The sequence below is a fragment of the Emydura macquarii genome, unplaced genomic scaffold (genome assembly GCF_026122565.2).
Source record: "Emydura macquarii macquarii isolate MOO-44397 ecotype Brisbane River unplaced genomic scaffold, CSIRO-AGI_Emac_v2 contig_1027, whole genome shotgun sequence".
Classification (NCBI taxonomy): domain Eukaryota; kingdom Metazoa; phylum Chordata; order Testudines; family Chelidae; genus Emydura; species Emydura macquarii.
In genome coordinates, this window is record NW_027131164.1 from 13,366,668 (window position 1) to 13,389,581 (window position 22,914).

A 22,914-nucleotide genomic window follows, 5' to 3' on the forward strand; every position below is an offset into this window, starting at 1 on the left:
AAAACTGAGCTTGATAAATTTATGGAGGGGATAGTATGATGGGACAGCCTAGTTTGGCAATTGACTGGTCTTTGACTAGTGGTGGTAGATATGCCAATGGCCTGTGAAGGGATGTTAGATGGGGTGGGTTCTGAGTTATTACAGATAATTCTTTCTTGGTGTCTAACTGGTGAGTCTTGCCCACATGCTCAGGGTTTAACTGATCGCCATATTTGGGGTTGGGAAGGAATTTTCCCCCAGGGCAGATTGGCAAAGGCTCTGGGAGTTTTTTGCCTTCCTCTGTAGCATGGGGCACGGCTCACTTGCTGGTGGAGTCTCTGTACCTTACAGTCTTTAACCATGATTTGAGAACTTTAATAACTCAGTCATAGGTTAGAGGTTTATTACAGGAGTGGGTGGGTGAAGTCCTGTGGCCTGCATTGTGCAGGAGGTCAGACTAGATGATCATATTGGTCCCTTCTGACCTTAGAGTCTGTGAGATCTCACACACAAACATCATGCTTTTTATATAAAACGAGTTGGGTAAGCATGACGTGGATCCCAAAGAATGAGCTCACTCACCATCCTCAAAGTTCTTAGTCCAAACCTGCCCACAACAGTATGATCACAACAGACGAATCAGTTATTTTTGGGGCGGGGTGGCAAACATTTTTTCCTAGGCCCAACCAAAAATGCACAGGCCAGCCCCGACAGTGAAAACGGTCTGTGCTTTCTGAAGCTGGGACTGAGTTGGTTGCTGCTCATTCAGGGAACTGCTGAATGCTGTAACTGCAACAGTTGCTGCCAGGGGTACACCACTCTTGTGTCACACAGCAGTGCTGCTGTGAGTGCATGCCCGTTACGCAGGGGGTTCTTGGTGCCAAATGGCAGAAGGTGCAGGGTGCCTGAGGATTACAGGGATTCCAGCGGATCTGGCATCTACATACTAGTTAGCTAACTTGCGTTAAGAAAAAAATGGTTATTAACCTTCTGTAACTGTTGTTCTTCAAGATGTGTTGCTCATGTCCATTCCATGTTAGGTGTGTGCGTACCCTCATGCACAGCTGTCAGAGATTCTTTTGCCCTAGTGTTATCCGAAGGGCCGGCTCTGATGCTCTTGGGAGCACCATGCTCATGCAACAGTATATGAGTTGAAGACAAGTTGTGGAATAAATCTTACTTTCAAACAAGTCCAGCTTCTTAGTGTCCTTGTTCTTAGGCTTCAAACTTGCCTGTCCCTCTCGTTTGCCACAGCCACCACCAGGGATCCAGGGGGTGGGTGGGAGAATAGGTATTCATATCCCTTGGCTGGAACATAATATTTCTTCTTGGTCCTTTTAGATATTGGTGGCAGGGAGGCTGGGGTCTGCCAAAGGGCTTTGATAAGCTTCAGCATCCCTTTGTGCACCTGTAATGTGAGTTATCCTGGTGGCTGCTAAACCAGCTAGTCAAAGAGGCCGTCCATAGGCTCTGTGAGCTCTTCAGCCTTCAAGCCCAGGTTGGATGTGATCTTTTTAAGGAGTTCTTGGTGGGCCCAAAATTCATCTGGCAGTATTGGGGGAGCTGGGCCGGCCACCACCTCATCTGGGGATGAGGAGGACAATGGTAACTTTACTGGCTCTGGTGCCGAGAGTAAGGCCAGCGGAGTGAGAGGGACTGGCAGGGCCATCAAGTCCCTGGCTGCTTGAAAGGCCTCTGGCATCAAGGGCACTGTTAGGCAAAGGGGCCCCCTTCTGCTCCCAGGAGTTGGGGGTGGCTCCCTCAAAGGGCTTTCAGCCCTGGGAGGAGAGGCTGGCTCTAGCTGCTGCAGAGCACGTGATTGGCCTGACATGGGTCCTTTGCCCGACCCTGCCTTCTTATCCTTCTTCAGCACGGGGGAACAGCCTCAATTGGTGTGCTGTTTCTTTTGCCACCAGCCAGGCAAACAGCTTTGAGAAGAGCTTGGTGCTAGCAGGGCACTCCACACCAACGCTGAAGTACTCAGCATCAAGTCCAAGCAGAGGGATTCTGAGGCTGGTCTGAGTGCCGCCTCTATTAACAGGGCTTTCAGGTGAATGTCCCTGTCTTTCTTAGTCCATGGCCTGAAGCCCTTGGAAATCTTGCACTTATCCCTCACATGTGTTTCCCCTAAACACTTTAAATAATTGTCATGAGGGTCATTAAGCAGGAAGGGCTTGTGGCAAACAGAACACAATTTGAAACCTGGGGACTGGGGCATGCCCCGTCACTGGGTGAACGTCCTCGACGCGACCACTATCTCTAACTTACTAATTAACAAACTATTTACAAGAACTATCAACAACTATCTATGAAAGAATCACTAGGCACTTGTGAACGCAAGAAGAAAGTTGTTCCAACAACCTTCACTGGCAGAAAGAAGGAACTGAGGGGGCTCAGGGCCAGTGACACCTCATATAGCGCTGCATGAGCACGGGGCTTCAGAGGGCGCCAGAGCTGGCCCTACGGATACCACTAAGGCAAAAAAATCTCCAATAGCCATGCGCGAGGGCACACACACACCCCTAACATGGAATCGACATAAGCAAGCACTCAAAGAGCACCACACCTTTTTTCATAGTGAAGACAAGGCCGTAATGAAGAGAGTGCATGGATAGCAGGCACCACAGCGCTGCATGAGCATATCACCTGGATTGTGCAGATGAACCAGGAAGTGTCACAATAGAAATAAAACTGCCGATGAACAAGCCCTGTCAAAGTACTGAGGAGAACAAATTAGACTAATGCAGGTTTCTGTGGTTCAGCTAGTAACCAAAGTATGTTAAAGGAAGTGTTCAAATGTCGGACTGTGACAGGATGTTCAGGACCTGAGGCCCCCAGCTGCAGACCTCCTGGTCCTACCTCTCCCTGTCCCAGAAAGAGCAGTGGAAGTTAGTCCTCCAAGCTGCACAGAGAGGCTGCAGAAGAAACCACCAATCAGGGAGAGGCTGCAAAGAGCAGTCAATCAAGGCCCAGCAGGCTCCTATAAAAGGAGCTGCAGGGCCCAAATCATCTAGTTGCTGCCTGGAGCCTGCTCTTAGCAGGCTGAAGGAACTGCAGGACTGTGAACAGAGCAGTAGCTGGCATGCACCAGGGGAGGTGCTCCTGGCTTGCTGGGACTAAACACAAAAGAATCCTACAGTAAAGGTGAAGCCAGTGCTTAATCTGTAATGAAAGAGATGCTGGGGCTCAAGCAATTTTTTTACTTTCATAACTGAGGTGGCAAGCCCAGAGGTGCTGGGGATATGAACTGCCAACCCTAGAGGTTCCGGGGTTCAGTGGCAAAAATTAAGCACTGGGTGAAGCAGAAGGTGAAGGTGTTGGGGCCTGTGGGAAGTGGTCAGGGAACTGTAGCAGCAAAGTGACTGGTTAAAGCCATGTAACAGGTGGCTGCTATTCATAGGGTCCCTGGCCGCCCCCCCACTCCCCCACATTTGGAGTGATCTAACCCCAGAGGGGGGAGTATAACAGGCCCAGAGAAATAGACCAAAGATTCTGAAGAGGGACAGTATTATTGGACTCTGATATACTCCCAGAAGGGAACTAATGTGACTCAGCTGGAAAGCTGGGGTCAGAGACCAGCCATCAAGACAAAGAGTCTCCTGGAAGGAAGCCCTGGGGCCACAGCCCCATACCAGGGTCAAAAGACACTGAAAGGTAGCTCAGGACTTGGCTGTAGATATTAGTAACTGAAGGTCTGGTGACAGGTCCTATTGGACTTATTGAGGACTGACTGTTTAAGGGACTGAGCCCTGGAGGGCTTGCTGCAAGAGACCTTCCAACCATGGTACTGGGATAGTCCCTGTTGAACTGTTTACCATGGAAGGGGTGTATTTTGATTTGTGTGTCACATACAGATTGTGTGTGACTTGGCCAAAGGGTGAGTCACTAGAAAAAACCTGCCTCAGAAGGTGAACACTGCCAGCCGGGATCCCTGCAGATACGCAGAGCACTGCCTAGAGAGTGCAGACACAAACTCGGCCACAAGGATGCTCTTGAGAGGTGGGTGCCACCCCGTTACAAGGATCTAAGAGTGCCCTTTCATGCCTCATCTTCACTAGGGAAAAAAATGCATTTAGACCATTGGCACGAGTAGTAGCATATGTTAGCTGGTAGAATTAAACCTTAAACTCCTTCCCCCCCCTCAGGATTACCTTTACCAAAAAACAACTGTCTTGTCTACACTGGGATTTTAACATGTTATCACGTTAGCTAATATTTTAAAAATACCTCTTATTAGTGTAGACACAGCCTCGGTCTTTTACAAGTATCCTCCTCCCCAATTTATCCCTGATACTGATAACTCCACTATCTTTGTTACTAGATAAAAGGTTAAGTCATGTGTAAAGAACCTCCTGCTTTAGCTGTGCACCCCAGCTCTTATTTCATAACTTCCTGTTTCTTTTTCTCTCTCATACAAATTGCTTGTTTTAGAGTTAACAAACCAGGAAGGACAACACTGCTGCTGAATTCTATTGCATGTATTTCAGCTTCTTGTTTATTTCTTTTTTACCAGCCCCTTGTGCTGCCTTTCATGATGATACTGGAGTCCTTAGTTTTGTCTGGTGCTATGGTAGGTCTAACCTGTGACCAGTCAGAGAGAAGCTAGTACTTGGACTGTTGGCACCAACATTGATTACAGCAAGTGCTGAGTACTATGGAATATTAACAACTGCAGGGAAAACCTTTCCATTTGATTGTATTAGTGCTACATAGTGAAACAGGGTTCTCATCATAGGACGGACTGAATGAATAGTTGGGTAAGGAATCCTCCTGGATTTTTCAGAGTTGAAGGTCACACCCTTGGAAAGGTAACTTTTTATTATGACCTTGTTGATATCCTTCTATCTTAGGGCCCACTCCTGCAAGGTACTGAGCACCTTATTTCAGGTGCTGAGTGGCCTAAACCCATTTAAATCAATGGGAGGTGAGGGTCCTGAGCAACTCAGGAATCAAGCCATTACGCATTTGTAATGTGCCCATCACCTTGATTTCTAGGCACCTAATAAAAATTACAAATGTGCATAAAGCTTATCCAAAAAGAATACTCTCTACCACCCTTTGGTTAGCTGCTTTTCCTTTTTTTACTCTTTTCTCATTTTCTTTCTCCTCTTATCTAGGGATCTAGTGATGTATTTTGCACCCATAACTGTTCAGGCTATAACAGAATTATAAGTAAAATTCAGTTCAGAAGATGTATATTCAAATGGTTTAATGAAAAGAGGTGGAGAATGGACAAGGACAGGATTTCTCTTTTTACTCCAAGGGATGCTCACCAGCCCATTCAGATAGTTTTGTGGGAATGTAAGTGTAAAGAAGTGAGTCTTAATTATTGTTTAGAAGTTGAAATGGATCTAGATATTTAATATCACATTTATCACCATGGAATCTGAGAACCTACCAAAAATAAAACTGATTAACTGAAACATGATTCTCCTCATATCCCATAACAGTGAGTAATTTGTGTTTATTTGGCTTTTGGCTGTCAGGACAGAGGTTTTTTTGTTCCATAGGTGGCAAGATCTGGGCACATGTGGATTTCCAGTGGAAATGTATTCTATATTATGAAATCTTAATGATACCCCCATACAGCCAAATAACCACTAAAAATAATTTTATTAAAATTTACAAAGATAAAATCAATTTGTAGAACTCCCTGTTCCCCAGAAGAGGAGCAATGCTGGCTAACTATTAATGACAGCTGCAATGTTTTGCAAAAGTTACACACATTAGGAATAATTTGAGAAGGATTAGGAGCCCTTTAGCTGAAGGGAAAGGAAATCTATAAGGACACAGAAGTGGAACAAACACTAGAATTAAATCATGATTTCTCTGAATTTCCTGTTTGAATTTTCTCCAGTATTCAATTGTGATAGAATCATGAAAATTAGAACAGAAAAAGACCTGTTATCTCCTGCAATCCATCCCTATGCTAGTGGCCCTGTTTAGGACTGCATATGTTTAGCACTGTCAGAATACATGCTTTGCATGCAAAGCATTTTACCCACCCAATGATCCCTTTAACACATGCATCTCTCCATCCAAAACTATCACTGCCTAATTCCCCCACTGTCAGCTACCCAGTTACACCTCTCCACAGAATTCATTTATTGAATGAGCTATTATTGTGTTCCTTCCTTGGCTTTTCAAATTGCATCACAGCCTTAAAAGAAAAAGATGTGCTTGGCTTTTCAATGAAGAATCCCTCTGTTCAGTTCTAGGGATGTGTAAGGTATTATTATGAACTATGTCTGGTAGAAAAATAATCATAATTAAATAAGGACCAGATGCACCCCCAAATTCAAGGTCTTTCTACAAGGAATGCAGGATCAAGCCGTAAATTAATTCATAACCAAGAATCCTATAATTAGGGAAGAATTAGTTATTTCATTACATACCAAGAGAAAAAATAAGACCCATACACATCCTGCTTCCATTGGTTTAAAGTGGGATATAAACCAAAGGGAGCCAGAGAGCTCAACACTGATGATGGAGAAAATTCTTTACAAAAAACAACCTGGATGAATTATTTATCTGAGATCTTCTATAAATTGTATTTTAAGACCATAAATCTCACCAAAAATAGATATCTGTATCACCTCTTTCCACAGGTATCAATACTCTACTTTTCTTCCCTTTTTCCCTCCTTTCTCCTTACTTCCACTATGAGGGCTTGTCTACGTGGAGAAACTGAGCAGGATAGCTATAGCAAAACAATTATACCTCTAACTACCCTGGTGTGATTCCCGTGTGGATGCTTTATTCTGAAATTAAAGTGACTTAATTCTGGAATAATTACTCTACTTTGCAAGGGGAGTAATTTATTCTGGGATAAAGACACTTTTATTCCAGAATAGTGTCCATATGGGGAAGGTATTCCAGAATAGCTATAGCGATACAAGTATTCCATGCAATTATGCCTTGCTAGCAAATTTTCCCAGGTAAACAAGCCCTTATTTTACCTACAAGTACCTACCAAGTCAAAATAATAAATCTACAGGGTTCATAATGACAGTGATCCAAACCCAGGGTCCTTACTCAGTCTTTAATGAATAACTTCAAATTTTGGCTCTTGGTCAATTATAGTAATGATATCTGTTAGCCTTCCAGTATCTAAGTGATTATTTTGATTGCAGTCAAAAAACATTTTTAAATACCACCTGGACTCATTTTGTTCTTCTAACATGCTTTTCAAAAAGCACATACATTTACACACAATTAGCTGTGTTGGTCTGTGTATATGTCCTTTTCCCCTCACTCACATCGTCCACTCACCTATGACTTCACAGTCCTGCCATGAGCCCCTTAACTGTTGCATCAACCAGTTATCTCTGATGTCACAATCTCACCACTGGGGAACAAACTGTTCATAAGGTAGCTGTAAAGAGAGGTTGAGGAGACATGAAGGGGAGGAAGTGGAGAGGCAAAGGATGGAAGAGGAGGAGGAGCTATTTCAAAAATTACTAATCCACCAACCCATGAAGTCTACACAGGTACCAACTCATTTCCATGTGTTTAAACCTTGTTTCTCTGTGTCCCCTGTGAAAATGCAAAATGTGTGCGGATTTTATGCTGTTTGTCCTGCACACTTCATTTTTATGTCTCATGCACTTTCATTTCTGCTATCTGGTTTCTCACCTGTCATTACCATTTGCAATGTAGCAAATGAGTCAAAAACTTATAAATGAAAATATCTATTGGGATACATGCCCTGTATGATTCTGTATCATTCCACAATGAACTGTTCAGAGATGACTGAGCTTAATGATGCAACCCCACAAAATGGGCAAGTTTGCAATTTAGTCCTATAATTAAACAGAGAATTAATAATTTGTGATGTAAAAATAATCAAATCACCATAAGGGGGAAATAAGTTGCATTTATCCAAAATCATAGCCCCTACTGTTGCCACCTGTTGGGAAAGTTACAGGAGGCTATAACTTGAAAACCTCACTAACTGTTGCCAGCTCAGTCCCTTCATGCATCTTTATCTTTTGAGCAAGTTGCATATAGCTAAGAAAAAGGCATTACTACAGTATATGTTTCCCTTCCATGTAAAGACAAGTTTTGTGGGTAGTTGTTTGGCTCCATGCTCTCCCATTCCACTCCCACCTCACCTTGTTAGGCCAGGTTAGAAAAAAAATGAGTGAGGATCTGCAGAAACCTTGTTTTGAGCCCTATGGATCCTCATGGAGGAATTGTCTTACTGCTGTTCTCTCATGGCCCTCCTCCCAGCAGTAGCAGCATGCTCAGCATCGCTCAGCACTGGTGCTTTGGAGTCCCCTCTGCTGGGCCTCACAAAGCGCAGTATCAAACCAGCATTAATTTACCTGTGTTTTTTACACCGACTGTGCGGCAAGGGAAATAAATCTGTGCCTAGCCATGGTCCTCTTGTTCTCACAGTTCACACTGGTCATGTGGAGGACAGAGAGGTCTACACCTGCTGGGGAGGTGGACTTCACAGGGATACTTTCTGCTTCTGCCCTTACTCCCCATGGCTTTTTTCCCCACTGTTTAACTCCACACTCAACAGAGGGAGAAACATGATGGGAAGAGCTGGAGACTTATAACCAAGAAATAACCATTTCACCAGGGAGTAAGGGATAGAATTTAACATTGCCATTATTATGATGGTGGAAAAGGAAGCGCTTTAGACTTAGGGCGGGCTGGCTGGCTAGGGATTTTGTTTGCAAGCACAGTCATCAATATCACCCCATGGCAACACCCACCCTAAACAGTGGAAATCAATACTCAGCAGCACAACCTAGCCCTCAGCAGCACAAATCAAACTGTAAAAACAGCACCCACCAGCAAAATTCAATCTATACTAGCACCTTCCCCTATACCCACCTCCCCAACCGAACTTCCAAGCTCCTGAGACCCATCTTCCCAGCAAGAGGCAACTATGCATCAGAAGCAACCTCCCTGGCACCAGTTTCCTACAGCAGCCCCTTCTCCTGGAAGCACCCACTTTATTCCAATAATGAAGTTATGCAAGTGTTACCGAAGCAAAAACTGCCTTGTAGTATTCGTGACCAGTAGATGCAATATAGGATGGAGCTGCACAGTGGGTTTTATGTAATCATTTGTCACTCCTACATTAGTGATTTGGTAGCAGATGACATCTCAGTCATCTCTTTCCTTTGCCTTGGGTTCTACACATGTATAGTTTTTTATTTAAGCATTTTAACGTAAAATATCTAGAAAAGCATGTATCTCAAACTCTAGCACCTGTGCCCTGATTTAAGAATGCAATAGCATAACAAAACATAGCTCAAAGCTTCTCCTTTACCCCAAACAAAAAAAGAGCCATAACAAACCAAAACAGTACCTCACTTTGCCCACAACTGCCAAGCTGCATCACACCCTACCCTCTCAAAAGCCTGCATAAACAGAGAGTGAACCTTGCACATGTCCTGAACATCAATAGATTTGTGGTATTGTTGTGGGGTTAGGTGTGGACGACGGGAGATATATCACTCTGTGATTGCCTGTTCTCTTTATGCTCTCTGAAGCACTTGGCATTGGCCATTGTTGGAAGATTGGGTAGTGGGCTACATGGACCACTGATCTGACCCAATATGGACATTCTTATGGTCTTAAAAGATTATTATTAAGGTTGCAAAGTCAAGCACTCAAAGTTAGGAAATGCCAGTATTAGCATCGCTCATGTGACTTTAATTCAGCCCTCTTTTGCATATGCATTGTGAGACAGTTCTTAACTATATGATCACATACTATTTTTTCCACAACATTCTTCCTTCATTCACTGCATATGCTGGACCTGCTCTGAGGATTAATCATGACTGTGTAGTGAATGAGGCAACTGACTGTACGTAGGACTCTTGCTTCATTTGTTGCAAAAACTGGAAGGTGTGTGCCTATTGTGGAACTGGGAGGGAAGATGGACCTAAGCCCACCCATGCTAACGGCCTTCCCCATCATCTGAGGGAGAGGGTCCAGTGGACCTGGGCCACAAATGAACACTGGTGACAACAAGGAAAAAAAAGGTGGGGAGCGAAGGTCATAGGGTAAAAATCCGATAACGAAAAGTGGACACTGAGGAGAGAGCCTCCAACAGTGCCCACCGCTCCTCAAAAGTGTCTAGGGAGTCAGTGGACACCACCTGGAGGAACTCTGCTTGGAGGTGTGACCGTACCAGGAAACAGAAATAGGCTCCACTGTAGCATAGCGCACCCCCATCCAACTTCCTTTGGAAAGTGTGTCATAAATGAGGCAGGGAGATAAAATAGGGTCTCATGGTTAAAGCAGTTGAATGCCGTCCTGGAGAACTAGATTCTATCTCTGCATCTGCCACAGAATTCTTATGTGATACTAGGCAAATGACAAACCAAAATGTTCATAGGTGGCCACTGTGCACTCCTCATTTTCTGGATGTTCAATGTGAGACAGCTGGGGTCTGATTTGCAGAACTGTTGAGCATTCACAAGTGCAACTAAAAACAATGGGAGTTCTGTTCTGAACACAGAGTGCTCTTTAATGCTAAGTACCCTGAAAAATCAGGACCTACAGGTCTCCAATTGGGCACTCAAAAATGCTGACCTTTTTTTACTTTTATCTTCATGCCTCTTTTCCTTATCTATAAAATGGGGATGAACAGTAACATCTTACCTCACAAGGGTGTTGTGAAGATAAAATTAGTTAAAGTTTGTTAAGAACTAAGCTTTGACAATAACAGCATCATAGAAAAGCCCATGAGGAAATTAACAATTCTGTATTCAGTGCAGGGTTCGGATGGCATGTACTAAAACAATGCACAGGACCACACTGAATGCGGAGGATAAAAAGAAATATTGAATAGTTATCCATTCACTGAGCATCGTCCACCCCCAGTGCACTGAATAAGGCCAGGGTCCTGTGGAAAAACAGCACTTTATTGTGTGCTTAAGAAATGTATGATAATGCATACACACAAGAGGACCAACTTAAAGTTGCATGAGCAGCCTTAATTCTGACATTTCCTAACCTTTTCAGTTGAGCCATTGATTGAAGGTAGTTTAGATTAACCCAAATGTCCTCACTCAAATAAAATCCACGGAACAGCACTTTGCAGACACCATGGTGCAGGCATTCGTCTGTCTCCACCAGAGGCATGACATAAGAATTCAAAAACCCTTTGTGGTGGACACTTGGTCAGCTTCAGCCCACAACTTCTGTCACGGATGCGCTAACAGTCCTCGCTCTCACTTAATCTGTAAATCAAGGTGATGAATGAGAACATAGTTGAAGGCGAGGACATTAGAGCCCCCTACCAGTGACTGAAAATAATAGATTAACATAAAATCCTATCAAGTCCCCAAGTCTGTTGGATGAGTCATATCTTCCCTTAGGGCCTTCTGGAAGAGTTCCAGTTTCATTAACTTCATGGGATGTATTATCAACTGGTCCCTTGTGGCAGAATATATTCGTCCCAAACTCAAACCACAAGAGGTAGGTAATGATTAGTCCATGATATAGATCTAATTTCCAAATGCCTAATCTCCAGTCCTAGCCACACACTAAATCAAAAATCTGAGCCAATAATTCCTTCATCTCCATGGTATCCATGAAATCCTGAGTTGATACAGAGAACTCATCATCCAAGATGTCATCCTTAGTGATTCCAAAACCACTGTAGTGAGAAACTATATCTGCTCATGCAGGGACTTTGCAATGCAGCAGGATGATTTGCCCATGAAAATAAATCACAGGACTCTCACACATATATGCGTCTAATTCAGCTTTGAGGTAGGAGACCTCTTGCATTTCAGATTGGCTGCAAAGAGCACAACCACACCCTCTCTTCACTTTATTTTAGGATTAAGCTGTGCCTAATGCCTGCCTCAAATCAACTACGTTCAAGCTGGTCCAGCAGGACCATCTAACCAGCATTTGGAGAATGCATGCAAGATTGGTGGGGCAGGCATTAATCTTGAATTAAATTATGGACAGATGATACTTTATTAAACACCAATCTTAGATATAACACCATGAGCCTAAGACTGGAATATTTGTCCACTGATGTCCCCAACCTCTAGATGAAACCAATGGAATAGAGACTGAACAACTTCTTGTTTAAACCAGGATTTCTTCCTGCCTTGTCTCCCCAACCCACTACCACAGGGTTCAAAGAACCTTAATCTTTACAACCAAGCCCCTCAGTCCAAGCGTCTGTATCCAAAGTGCACAGCACAGTTGTTCCACCTTCTTGGACATCCTGAAGGGACACAGCTGCAAAGCTGGTTGTCAGAATAAGGATCTCCAGGGCTGGCTGCAAAACCCATATCTGTTAATCCCCTATCTCCCAATCAACAGAGAGAAAAAAATCCTTCCCTTTTCCTGAGGCTCTTGCTTTTACATGAAAGATTATCAAACTTCTTTCAAACACCATCATTACGTTAAGAAATTTTATCCCACCTCCTTTCCTACCTTTTTTCTCTCTGGCCCCTCCTTGGTCTCTTACCCCCAGAAACTCCTCCTATCCCAGACCAATCTCTGCAGAAGGACAACTCCCTCCATCATGAGTGTCTCGCTCTCGACAAGGGAGGAGTTCTTGTCCGCATCATCAACCCCATGTTCCTGCCATTGAGAGGTCAAAGATCGGTCATATGGTCTAGAATCAAGGAAAACTCCATCCACTATTTTTTATTTGTCCTATGGATCTTTCATCTTCACCTAAGGAAACAAATAAATTTATCCATCCCTCTTGAAATACCCCTTCATCAACTATCCTCACCAACTCCAAAAGAGAGAAAAAAAAAAAAAGCCTAAAAACCTTGCTCAGTCACTTCTCCTGTTGATCACCATCAAAACCCAGAACAGAAACAGAAAAGCTACTGTTCAGGTGGAGGAGAAAATAAGTTTTGGGTTTGAACAGCACCTTTCATTCCTTTACATCTCCCACAACTCACCCATTCCCCTGACACATTCCAACACCCACCTACCCACCAGCAACACACACACGTTCTCCACACCTCCCAACATCTATTATTTCCCTGAGCACACCCCCACCAAACTGTCCAGCATAACCTACCATTTCCATCACTTACCTGCAGACCCTATTGTCTTGCAATACCGTTCACCACCCTATACATCAAAGAAGCCACTAATGCCAACAGCAGCTCCCTTCCACCTCAGAACCCACCTCCAGCAGCTCACTAGCACTTCAACACCCATCGCCGTATGCTCAGTAGCACCCATCCTTCTGAACCCGTTCTATTTCCACAGCACCCAAACCTCCCAACAGCACTGACTTAACAACTGACCTCCCCATCTACCTCTCTACCCTCCAGTAATAACACTCACAACACATTCCATCACAGCGCTGCACTCCCCCCGCAGCACCCACCCCTCTATCAGTGCACGCTGCCCCCGCAGCACCCACCCCTCTATCAGTGCACGCTGCCCCCGCAGCACCCACCCCTCTATCAGTGCACGCTGCCCCCGCAGCACCCACCCCTCTATCAGTGCACGCTGCCCCCGCAGCACCCAGCCCCAGCTCCCCTCTATCAGTGCACGTTACCCCCGCAGCATCCACCCCCAGCACCCCTCTATCAGTGCACGCTGCCCCCGCAGCAACCACCCCCAGCACCGCCCGCAGCACCCACCCCCAGCACCCCTCTATCAGCGCACGTTGCCCCCGCAGCACCCACCCCCAGCACCCCTCTATCAGTGCACGCTGCCCCCGCAGCAACCACCCCCAGCACCGCCCCAGCCCCAGCACCCCTCTATCAGTGCACGCTGCCCCCGCAGCACCCACCCCCAGCACCCCTCTATCAGTGCACGCTGCCCCCGCAGCACCCACCCCCAGCACCCCTCTATCAGTGCACGCTGCCCCCGCAGCACCCACCCCCAGCACCCCTCTATCAGTGCACGCTGCCCCCGCAGCACCCACCCCCAGCACCCCTCTATCAGTGCACACTCCCACCCGCTTTCCGGCCTCCGAGTCTCTCTTTCCCCCAGCCCAGCCCAGCCCAGCCCAGGCTCAACAGCACGAGCAGCGCAGCCCAGCCCAGCCGAGCCACGCCTCCGCACAGTCTCGTGCCTCACCCAGATCCAGCTGCTAGGGCCAGGGCTGGGCGTGGAAGGGAGGGGGGTTGTAACAGCATCACCATGGTGACAGTGACGTAAGCTCACCCTGGATCTAATTGGAGGAAACCCCGTGGCCCCAGCCGCAGCCCACGGGCCAACCGAGCTTGCGCCCTGCCTGTGCCCGCCCCCGCTGTGGCGCGCTGCATCTGGATTGGGTATTCGCACGCAGGGGTTGGGCCCCGGCGCGGAGCAGGTGTTCGGATTGGCCGTGTGTACGCGGGTCTGGCAGCGGGTAGGGTTGCCTGTGCCAACGCCCTTTAGCGCTGGCTCTCGCTTGAGACGGGAGCGGCTCTTTTTCCTCGCCCCAGCCCCGAGCGGAGCGCATCCGACCCAGCGGCGCCAGCCTGACCGGCCTAGCGGAGCGGACCCAGGTGAGCGGGGCCGAGGTCGGCCAGGGGAGGAGAGGGGCGGGAGGGGTCGCCGCGTCCTCCATTTTGTGAGCGCGGCGCGGAGTCCTCGGCCGCGTCGGGGAGCGGGAGATGCCGCCAGCGCCGCCGCCATTTCACAGCCGGCGGGGCCGGGAGCACACCGCGCTTTCCCCTCCGCCCGGGGGCCCCCTGGGCAGCAGCTCCTCCCGCCTTGCCGCCTGTGGGCCGCGCCCTGCCCCGGAGAGAGCTGCCGAGCCCCGTCCTCCTCGGGAGACCGTCGGGCTGGGCCCAAGGCGTGTGGAGCTGCCTGTCCCCCCGCTCGCCCGCCCCGGGCTGCGCCTGCAGACCCCACCCACCTTGCCAGAGCGAGTCTGTCCTGCCCGCCGCGCCGCACAGCGCAGCGCTCCCCCCTCCCCGGGGGATGGGACTCCGCCGTCCCCGCCCTCTCCCGCCCGACTCGAGGCATAAAGCCCGGCCGTCCTCGCGGAGGAGACTCTCGAGCAGGGGCTTCCCCGCCCGGGACGTGAAACCGACCCCTTCCATTCCTCGCGCTGGGGCCGGCGCCTCATCCCCTCCCTGTGCTCTCGGGAAAGGCTCCCGGTGGCCTCCTGGCCGGCTCCCGCGCCCTCTCCTTGGCTAGGGGACAAAGGTTCCCTTATTCCGTCCCTCACCCTTGTCTGTCCTGCCCCTGCTTGCCCTGCGGGAGCACGGATTGCTACCCGTCGGCCGTCTGGTTCTGCAGCCATTCGTGTCCCCAGACACGCACTAGGTAACAGCCTTCTCCTCCCCCTGTCCTCTGGGCTACTCGCATCCTCTTCCTCCTCCTGTGTCTGCGCTGGGGCCGGTGGTGGTTCTACCACCGTCCCGTGTTTCCTACCCCCCCCCCACCCCCCCATGGCTCCCACCTTCAAGGCAAACCTTTCAGACCCCCATACATAGAGGGAAGGGTTTGGGCAAGGCTTCTGTGGGTGGCCCCTTTGGGTAACTTAATGGTTTCCAGCTCTATTTCTTCCCCTTCTCTCCCCCATATTTCATCATTAACCACAGGCTGCAAGCCCTGCTAGTGCACACAAGGGGGGAGGGAGGAGGAAAAGGGAGGTGGAGACAAAAGCCATTGGGAGGAAGCTAGAGTGCCTCTTTCCACCAACTAGTCTCTAGATTGGCCTCCTGTGGGGAGGGATTGAGTTGTCTCTTTTCCTGTCCTGGTTTCTGGGTCATCAACCCTCCTTGGAGGTCCTGGAGATAGGTGTCCTTCCCCTCCCCTATAACCAATCCCCTGTGAAATAGGCTGGTTATATAGGCCTATAGGGTTCTTCCTTCGTTCTTCGGGTAGTGTAGAGTTGGGGTCCCTTTGTGGCCTGTGATTCTTGGTTCCTGGGGTGATGGTTGGTTTAGTGTCTTCTGAGTTTTGAGGAGGGGCAAAATATGATGTCTTGCAGCTCTTGGCTCCCAGAGACATGGCTAATCTGTTTCCTCCCTGGCAGGTTTTGAGGTGCCTTCTCTTCTTGACAGTGTGACAGCCCTTGCTTCTCCTTCCGCCTTGCTGCTCTTGCCCCACTGCCAGCCACCATGGAGAAGACCGAGATGATCCAGAAAGCCAAGCTGGCTGAGCAGGCTGAGCGCTATGATGATATGGCCACCTGCATGAAGGCAGTAACCGAACAAGGTGCTGAATTATCCAATGAGGAGCGCAACCTGCTCTCAGTGGCCTACAAGAACGTAGTGGGTGGGCGGCGCTCTGCCTGGAGGGTCATCTCTAGCATTGAGCAGAAAACAGACACCAACGACAAGAAGATGCAGCTTGTCAAGGACTATCGGGAGAAGGTGGAGTCTGAGCTCAGGTCCATCTGCACCACTGTGCTGGTGAGTTGGGGATCTGGGGATACATGTCACAACCCTTCTGGAAGTGATGGACAAGGCATCTGTACACAACTGGGTGCTTGGGAGTCAGACATGTAGGTTTGGGTGTGGGAGATTATGTGCAACTCTATGCTGGGGTAGGGCAAGCTATTGCACCACCCCATTGAAGGATGAGAGGACATTGCCATGGTTAAGTGTGGGAAAGGAGGATGAGGTGGCGAGGGATGTGAGATCAACATGCAGCACTGTCTTGTAGTTATGGGAGTTACAGGGGGATTTGAGTTTAGGTCTACCTGCACTATTATGTAAATAGACTAATCTGTCTGCAATAAGGGGTCTGCCAGGTAAAACAAGGGAGCTTCTTTCTTCCTTTTGTGGTTCTTGGTTAATAAAACCATTGTAAAGCATACAGATTAACCAAGTATGATATCTGATTTGAAGGTGCTCAGTTGATTGTGGTCACAAACTTTTGTGTGTGTTCAGGTCAAGAGACTTGTAAGAAGTGTGAATAATTTTAGAGGGGGTCTTGAAGTAAAATATTTTTATAAGTGAAGACTTGTATATTAAATCTGTATAAAAGTAGGCTTCCTGGCACTTCCAGGTGCAGTCTTCAGGCGGCATCTCTACTGTACAAGCCAATCATTTTGCAATAAAGCAAAACTACAAAGTTTTAAGCTTGTAAGAGGTGTTGCAGATGAATATTTATACAAGAGTCCAGAAATGTGTCTCTTGGTTTTGTTTTGTTTTTGATTGTGCCCTACAGTCTTGTAGATGCTTGTGATGGTGCAAATATGCTGCATTATGGAGGGGGCTGAATCTGTCAGTGGTGCAGAAAGTGCAGCACCTATTCCACATGATCATCAAAAATTCTGGCTGCAGAAAGCTAGATGTGTAATGCAATTGGAAACGTAGCAAATTATCTTGAATACTTCATTACCAATATAATGGTAAAATAGTACTTCAGGTAGTATTTAGCATTTCATGCATTTTAGGACAGGAAGAGGCAAGTTCTGAGTATTTCTGGTTTAATCAGGAGGTAAACATATACTCACTTGGGTTAGGAGATTTGTTTTTATTTATTTATTTATTTATTTATTTATTGCTCTTTAATTGAGAAGCAAATTCAAGCCAAGAGTTCCAGCTCATCTGACAAGGGGAACCTTTTTCTGGGTTGTGCAGAAATACTTCCTACACATTCCAATGCGTGCTGCCACTTAGAATTTTTTTCTGAATTAAAAATACGGTCTAACAATTTTAAGCAGTCTTTAATTATAAAGATTTATTTGAAACTATTTGGTAAATCAGTCAAAACAACTAATTCTTTTTCCTTAACAGACTTAAAATGTATTTCATTTCTTAAGCAAACTTGTACTGTTTCAGGCATGGTTAAAACTTGCTAAAGCTTCATTTTTTGTAAGTAGCATGACTCATAAACCACAGGTTTAGACTGATTCTCACTTCCTGTGACAGAATTCTAATTAGACTTACTGATGAACTGCCAATATTTTACTATGGGGCTCCCTCAAATCATCTCTACTCTTCTGTGATCCAATCTAGCCATCAGTGTGTTGGGATTTATAGACACGGCCAAGCCTTCAGACTTTGAGACCTTACCCCCTTGTGCCCCTTACTTCCTGTTAGATTGAATTCTCAAGAAGTTTTGTGATTAAACCATCTCATCCTGGTTGTTACTTCATCATAACAGATGCCTCTCTATGGGGTTCTAGTGGCTCTGGAAGTGAATGAGATGCAAGCAGTGAGTCCTTTTTGGGTCTTGTCTATGCTGAAGTTACCCCAATTTAGGCAATTGGTGGTCAGTAACAGGTGTAGCGGCACTAGTGCAAATGCATAACATTCACAAAGCTGTTGCTTGCATTTATCCCAGTTTCACTATCTCTGCTCCCTCTACTCTCATCTGGGTCCTCATTGGCAGCCTCCTGCTTTCAGTTGCCCCTAAAGTCTTCAGGAAGTAGTGAAGATGGCAACCTACAAAGCCACATGCTTTTCCTGTTCCCTGGCATCAAGTCTTCCTGCTGTGGAGAGAAGAGGCTTATTATCAGTTTTTACTGCTAGCCTTGATACTGCAGCTTTCCCTCCCAGCACCATCTGCACTTCTACCCCCTTTTCTTCTTCCCCTTAGCTCCTTCATTCTGCCACTGCTCTGTTCCATGAGTCAGCAACTGAAAGATTGAAACTGCCACTATAAAGAACAAATTTACCATGCTTGCATATGAATCAGAGCAGGAAAAAAAAGTGCTGTACTGAGCCCCCTTCAGCACATCATAGCTTTTAATCAAATTTCAAAATAACTTGAAGTGAATTGGTTTCCAGAAATATTAATAATTTCAGTACAAAACTTCTCTGTAATCTATCTTGAGAGAGATACAATAACTGCTTGCAAACAATATGGAAGGGTAGCTTGTCAGTCTCTAAACTGTTGGGATCTAAAAAGGGTGGATCTGTTCGGTGGAGTAGGTGGCTGCTGTTGCTTAGCTATATTACTAACAAACAAAAGCTTTGTCATTGTCTGTACAAACACATCTTTCAGAAATTTATATATGCTGTTTGAAAAATCTGCATTTATCAATAATCTTTCCAGTATTTTGCATGCTAGTTAATTGTTAACTAAAATGCTGTAACACGGAGAGTGCGCCAGGATGTTTTGTAAAGTACAACTCATCAGTTGTTGCTTTAATAAAAATAACTTAATTGTTCTTATCACCACTGAAATATTTCCTCTGAAGTCCTATTGTAATTGTTAATATCATTTTAAATTTACCAGATCTCTTGCAACCCATTCACACATTCACATGATACAACTCTTGTCAATGGGCATAGAGCTGGTCATAACTGTGTGGCACTGGGATGTGATATAGCCTTATTGGTGCCAATTGTTTCCCCACAGGAGAATATGCAATTTAAACTTCATCAAGATATCTTGTTTTAACGGATATCAGGGGGATTAATCCTTCATGCAAGAGAATGGTGATTGAAACAAAAGCATTTGCACAGTTACCATATGGCTTTAGCAGAAAACTTGCAGTTTGAATGTCATTTGTTGCCTGTATGCTGAGAAACTTTCGGTAAAGCCGGTTGAATTGCTTGACTGTTTTAATGAATACCGTTGAATGACTAAAACCGTGTGGAATTTTTGAAAGTGCTTAAGTGATTTAGGAGCACAAGTGCCAAGTCACTGGAGTGCTTTTGAAGATTCCCAATTCCTCAGACTCAGTGCCTATGGAATTTAATTTCTATATAATTGATTCTAAAATTTTATTCATTTTAAAGGTAAAGTAACAAATCCATTTGTTTGTTGTTGCCAAACATTTTTATAAGGTTTAAATTCCTGGGTGTGCTCAAAAGATAGTCCCAGGAACGTATTAGCTGATGTCCTCTGACAACTCCTACTTTCATGAGTATGGTTAAATGTAGTATTGAAAACTTGAATGGCATGCTCAAAGCTCTAGCCCATGAACATCGTTGCATATGCAATCATCCAGTGCATCTAATGGCTACAGCTTTCAGGTTTTTTAAAGAATGGATCTATTTCCAAACTGCACCATACTATGGAAAGCTGTGCATCCCTCCTTTGAGAAACAATTGAAGTATGGTGTAGGAGAGTGTAAACAGTACAGTGGTGGCTGAGAACCTTCTGATTGGTACTTGTATGCCATTGATATTGGTATTGATTCCTAGCTTTGTTGCTTTTTGTGTGGAGGGGAGAAGGGAATGCAGATTTTTCACAATATGATAGGCTTCTGATATACCCTGTACCATCTTCAAAGTCCTTAGTACTTCAGCCTTCAAGGGACATAGCAGATTAAAAATAATGCTTCTCACAAGTACACTACTTGATGTTTAATTTGTGTTTTAACTCCTTCTACATTAGATAGCACTTTGTATATATTAGTTTCTGTGTACCCAGTTTGTTGGGACTTTTCATACGGCAACAGAGAAGAGATTTTTAAATTGCAAATAAATTGGTATAGTAAAGTGGGGACAGTACTGAAACGACATCTTAAAATTTAAAAATGGCTAACTTTTGAGTTGCTAATATTCCTTGCTTTCTTCACACCTCTTATATTTAAAACAAAAAAATCCCTCAAATTGTAGCTGCTTTGAGTCAATTGTACAGGTCAGGTACTTAGTTTTATATGCTGTTCCTTGATTGGCATCCCTCTCTCATCTTAAAGCTCGTTACATGATGGCTGATAGGACTTTCTTACCAGACTAACATGGTGGCTACTAGTTTTTAAAAATGCCTCAGGAGGCACAGTCATTTGGTCATTAAAATAATTCAAGAAGGATGCTGTTAAACTGGAGAGGACTCTGAGAAGTGCCAAGAGAATGACTAAATTAAAGGACTAGAAAACATGCCTTATTAACAAAAGGAAGGTTAAGGGGTAACTTGATCAGAGTCTGTAAGTACCTATATGGCGAACAAACTTGGTAATATTGTCTTCAGTCTAGCAGGCAATGTTTTAACATGATCCAGTGACTGGAAGTTGTAGCTAGACAAATTCAAATTGGAAATAAGGCATACATTTTTAATAGTGTGTAATTAACCATTGAAACAGTTTGGTGGATTCTTCATCACTGGCAATTTTTAAATCAAGATTGGATGATTTTCTAAAAGATAATTTCTTATGAACTAGAGTGTATTATGAGGAAATTCTGTGGCTTGTGTTTGATAGGCGGGCAGATTAGATGATCCCAGTATTCCCTTTTGGCATGGGAATCTGTTAATCTAGATGGGCTATTAGTAACGTGATTTGAGCTGTTAACCTTAAATGCGCTCTGGCTTGGTTTTCTTTTAGGGCGGTTCTAATTTTTACTGAATAAGATGGCATACAATACCAAGTTTAGGGTTGGGTCTATAGAACTACTCTTTCTCTCCAAGAGAAAATGCTTAGACATAATTGAACACTAATATAAGATTACAACGTTAATAGTTGAAAGAAACTGTATGCATTAGGACATCTTGCATTTCCCCAAGCTGCCCAAAACATCATTTTGTTGAGTAATACTTCTGCTTTGAGCAATTAAGACTCATAGTGAAGGCTAATGGAATCAGGAGTGAAAAGAAGGTTTGCAGCCTCTGCCAATTATAGTTTATTACATAGGCATTGGAAACTTGCATTCACTTAATTTTTTTTATGTGAACATTTCTTGTGGATCTAAAACTGAACTGGTGGTTGCAGTGTTAATTAGCTCTTTAAATCCTGGTTCTCTATTTCTTCCCTTCTTTAGATGACTGGGTTTTTGTAACAGCAGACTTCAAAAGTCAGGTTTGACAATGAATTTATGCAGTAATCCTAATCTTGTGTATTAAAAGCAGTCAGAGGTTTTTTAATATATTTACATTTTCAAAAGAACGTAATATAGCATTATTTAATAAAATTTGAGATGATCATTAGCTCTCAGATCCTTAGACATGTGCTGGAGCAGTAACACAGTTATCACAGACACAGGATAGGCTTTCAATCTGAATCTACTGTTTTTCACTTCATCGTAATCTAAAACCCATATTACAAATCGGCAATTTTTATCTGAATTCTTCTGGAGAGACCCTTGGCTTTTATGATGGCTTCAGAAATAAACTAAGGTTTTTGTATAACTCATTTCACTAATTCAATAATCAGTGTTCCATGTTTGATATTTTGTTACTCCTAGTTCTTCAGTGAACTGTAAAATTTTGTATGGAAATGCATACAAGTGTTAATGTAATCCATAGGGTTTGGCCGCTTGAATAGAAGACAGTATTGTATCTTGGCACTTGGGAAAGTGTCAAAAGCAGTTTGAGTCTAAGTCTTAGATGGTTGTTGCTACTAATTTCATTGTTTATTTCAGTAACATTGACACTGAGTTTGAGTTAATTGCCCCAAAGACAACTGGGGTACATCTGAAAGCTGTTTCAGGTTGCCTGAAGCAACCACTGCATGAGTTTAACCCTTTGTTCATGATTATTTGAACCATAAAGGCTAGAAACACAATTACGTTAATCCAAAATTTTAGATTCTGTAGATGAAGAATCATGGAGTGCACCTAACTCAAAGTATTCCTATACTCTGGGTTATTTTAGGTGATTATTTTAGAAAGTGGTATGCATGGGGCAGAAAGGATAGGCAATGCACTTTTAATATACACATGCATTTATACAGTCTGAATAATAAAACTTCATCTCATGAGAAATCTTTCCTACTTTAAATTGTATGTACAGTACAACCTCAAAGATACAAACACCAGAATTGTGAACTGACCGATCAGCTGAACACCCTGTGAAACCGGAAGTACAGTAAACAGTCCGACAGCAGTGGGGAGGGGGGGAGAGAAAGCAAATACTGTGCAGAGTAGAAACAGTCAGGGGTCTGTGCTGTTCTTGGAAGCCAAAGGCTCTGTTTCACCCCCTCCCACCCAACCCCAGCCCACTTAGAGGGGGAAGCTGTTTTCAAACACACACCCTCCTCCAAGCTCTGCCATAGCAGAGCAGCTCATGCTGCAAGGCAAGGAAATGAAGGTTGCAGCCAAAGCCTAGCCTGGAGTTGGAGTGGGAGTCCGCTGCGCTCTGTAGGAGTTTTAAAGAGCCACAGCCTGTGCACTGATGTGGCCCAAACTTTGT

General features: G+C 45.0%; 1 protein-coding gene across 1 annotated transcript in view; it reads left to right on the plus strand.

The window, feature by feature from the left end:
- The first annotated feature begins 14,276 nt into the window (after window positions 1-14,276).
- The window catches only part of YWHAQ (tyrosine 3-monooxygenase/tryptophan 5-monooxygenase activation protein theta), a 37,508-nt gene continuing 28,870 nt past the window's right edge, over window positions 14,277-22,914 (plus strand). The window contains exons 1-2 of the mRNA XM_067544783.1: window positions 14,277-14,438; window positions 15,920-16,298. Coding sequence (XP_067400884.1) covers window positions 16,005-16,298 — 294 coding nt within the window. The 5' untranslated portion in view covers window positions 14,277-14,438; window positions 15,920-16,004. The remainder of the gene's footprint in view (window positions 14,439-15,919; window positions 16,299-22,914) is intronic.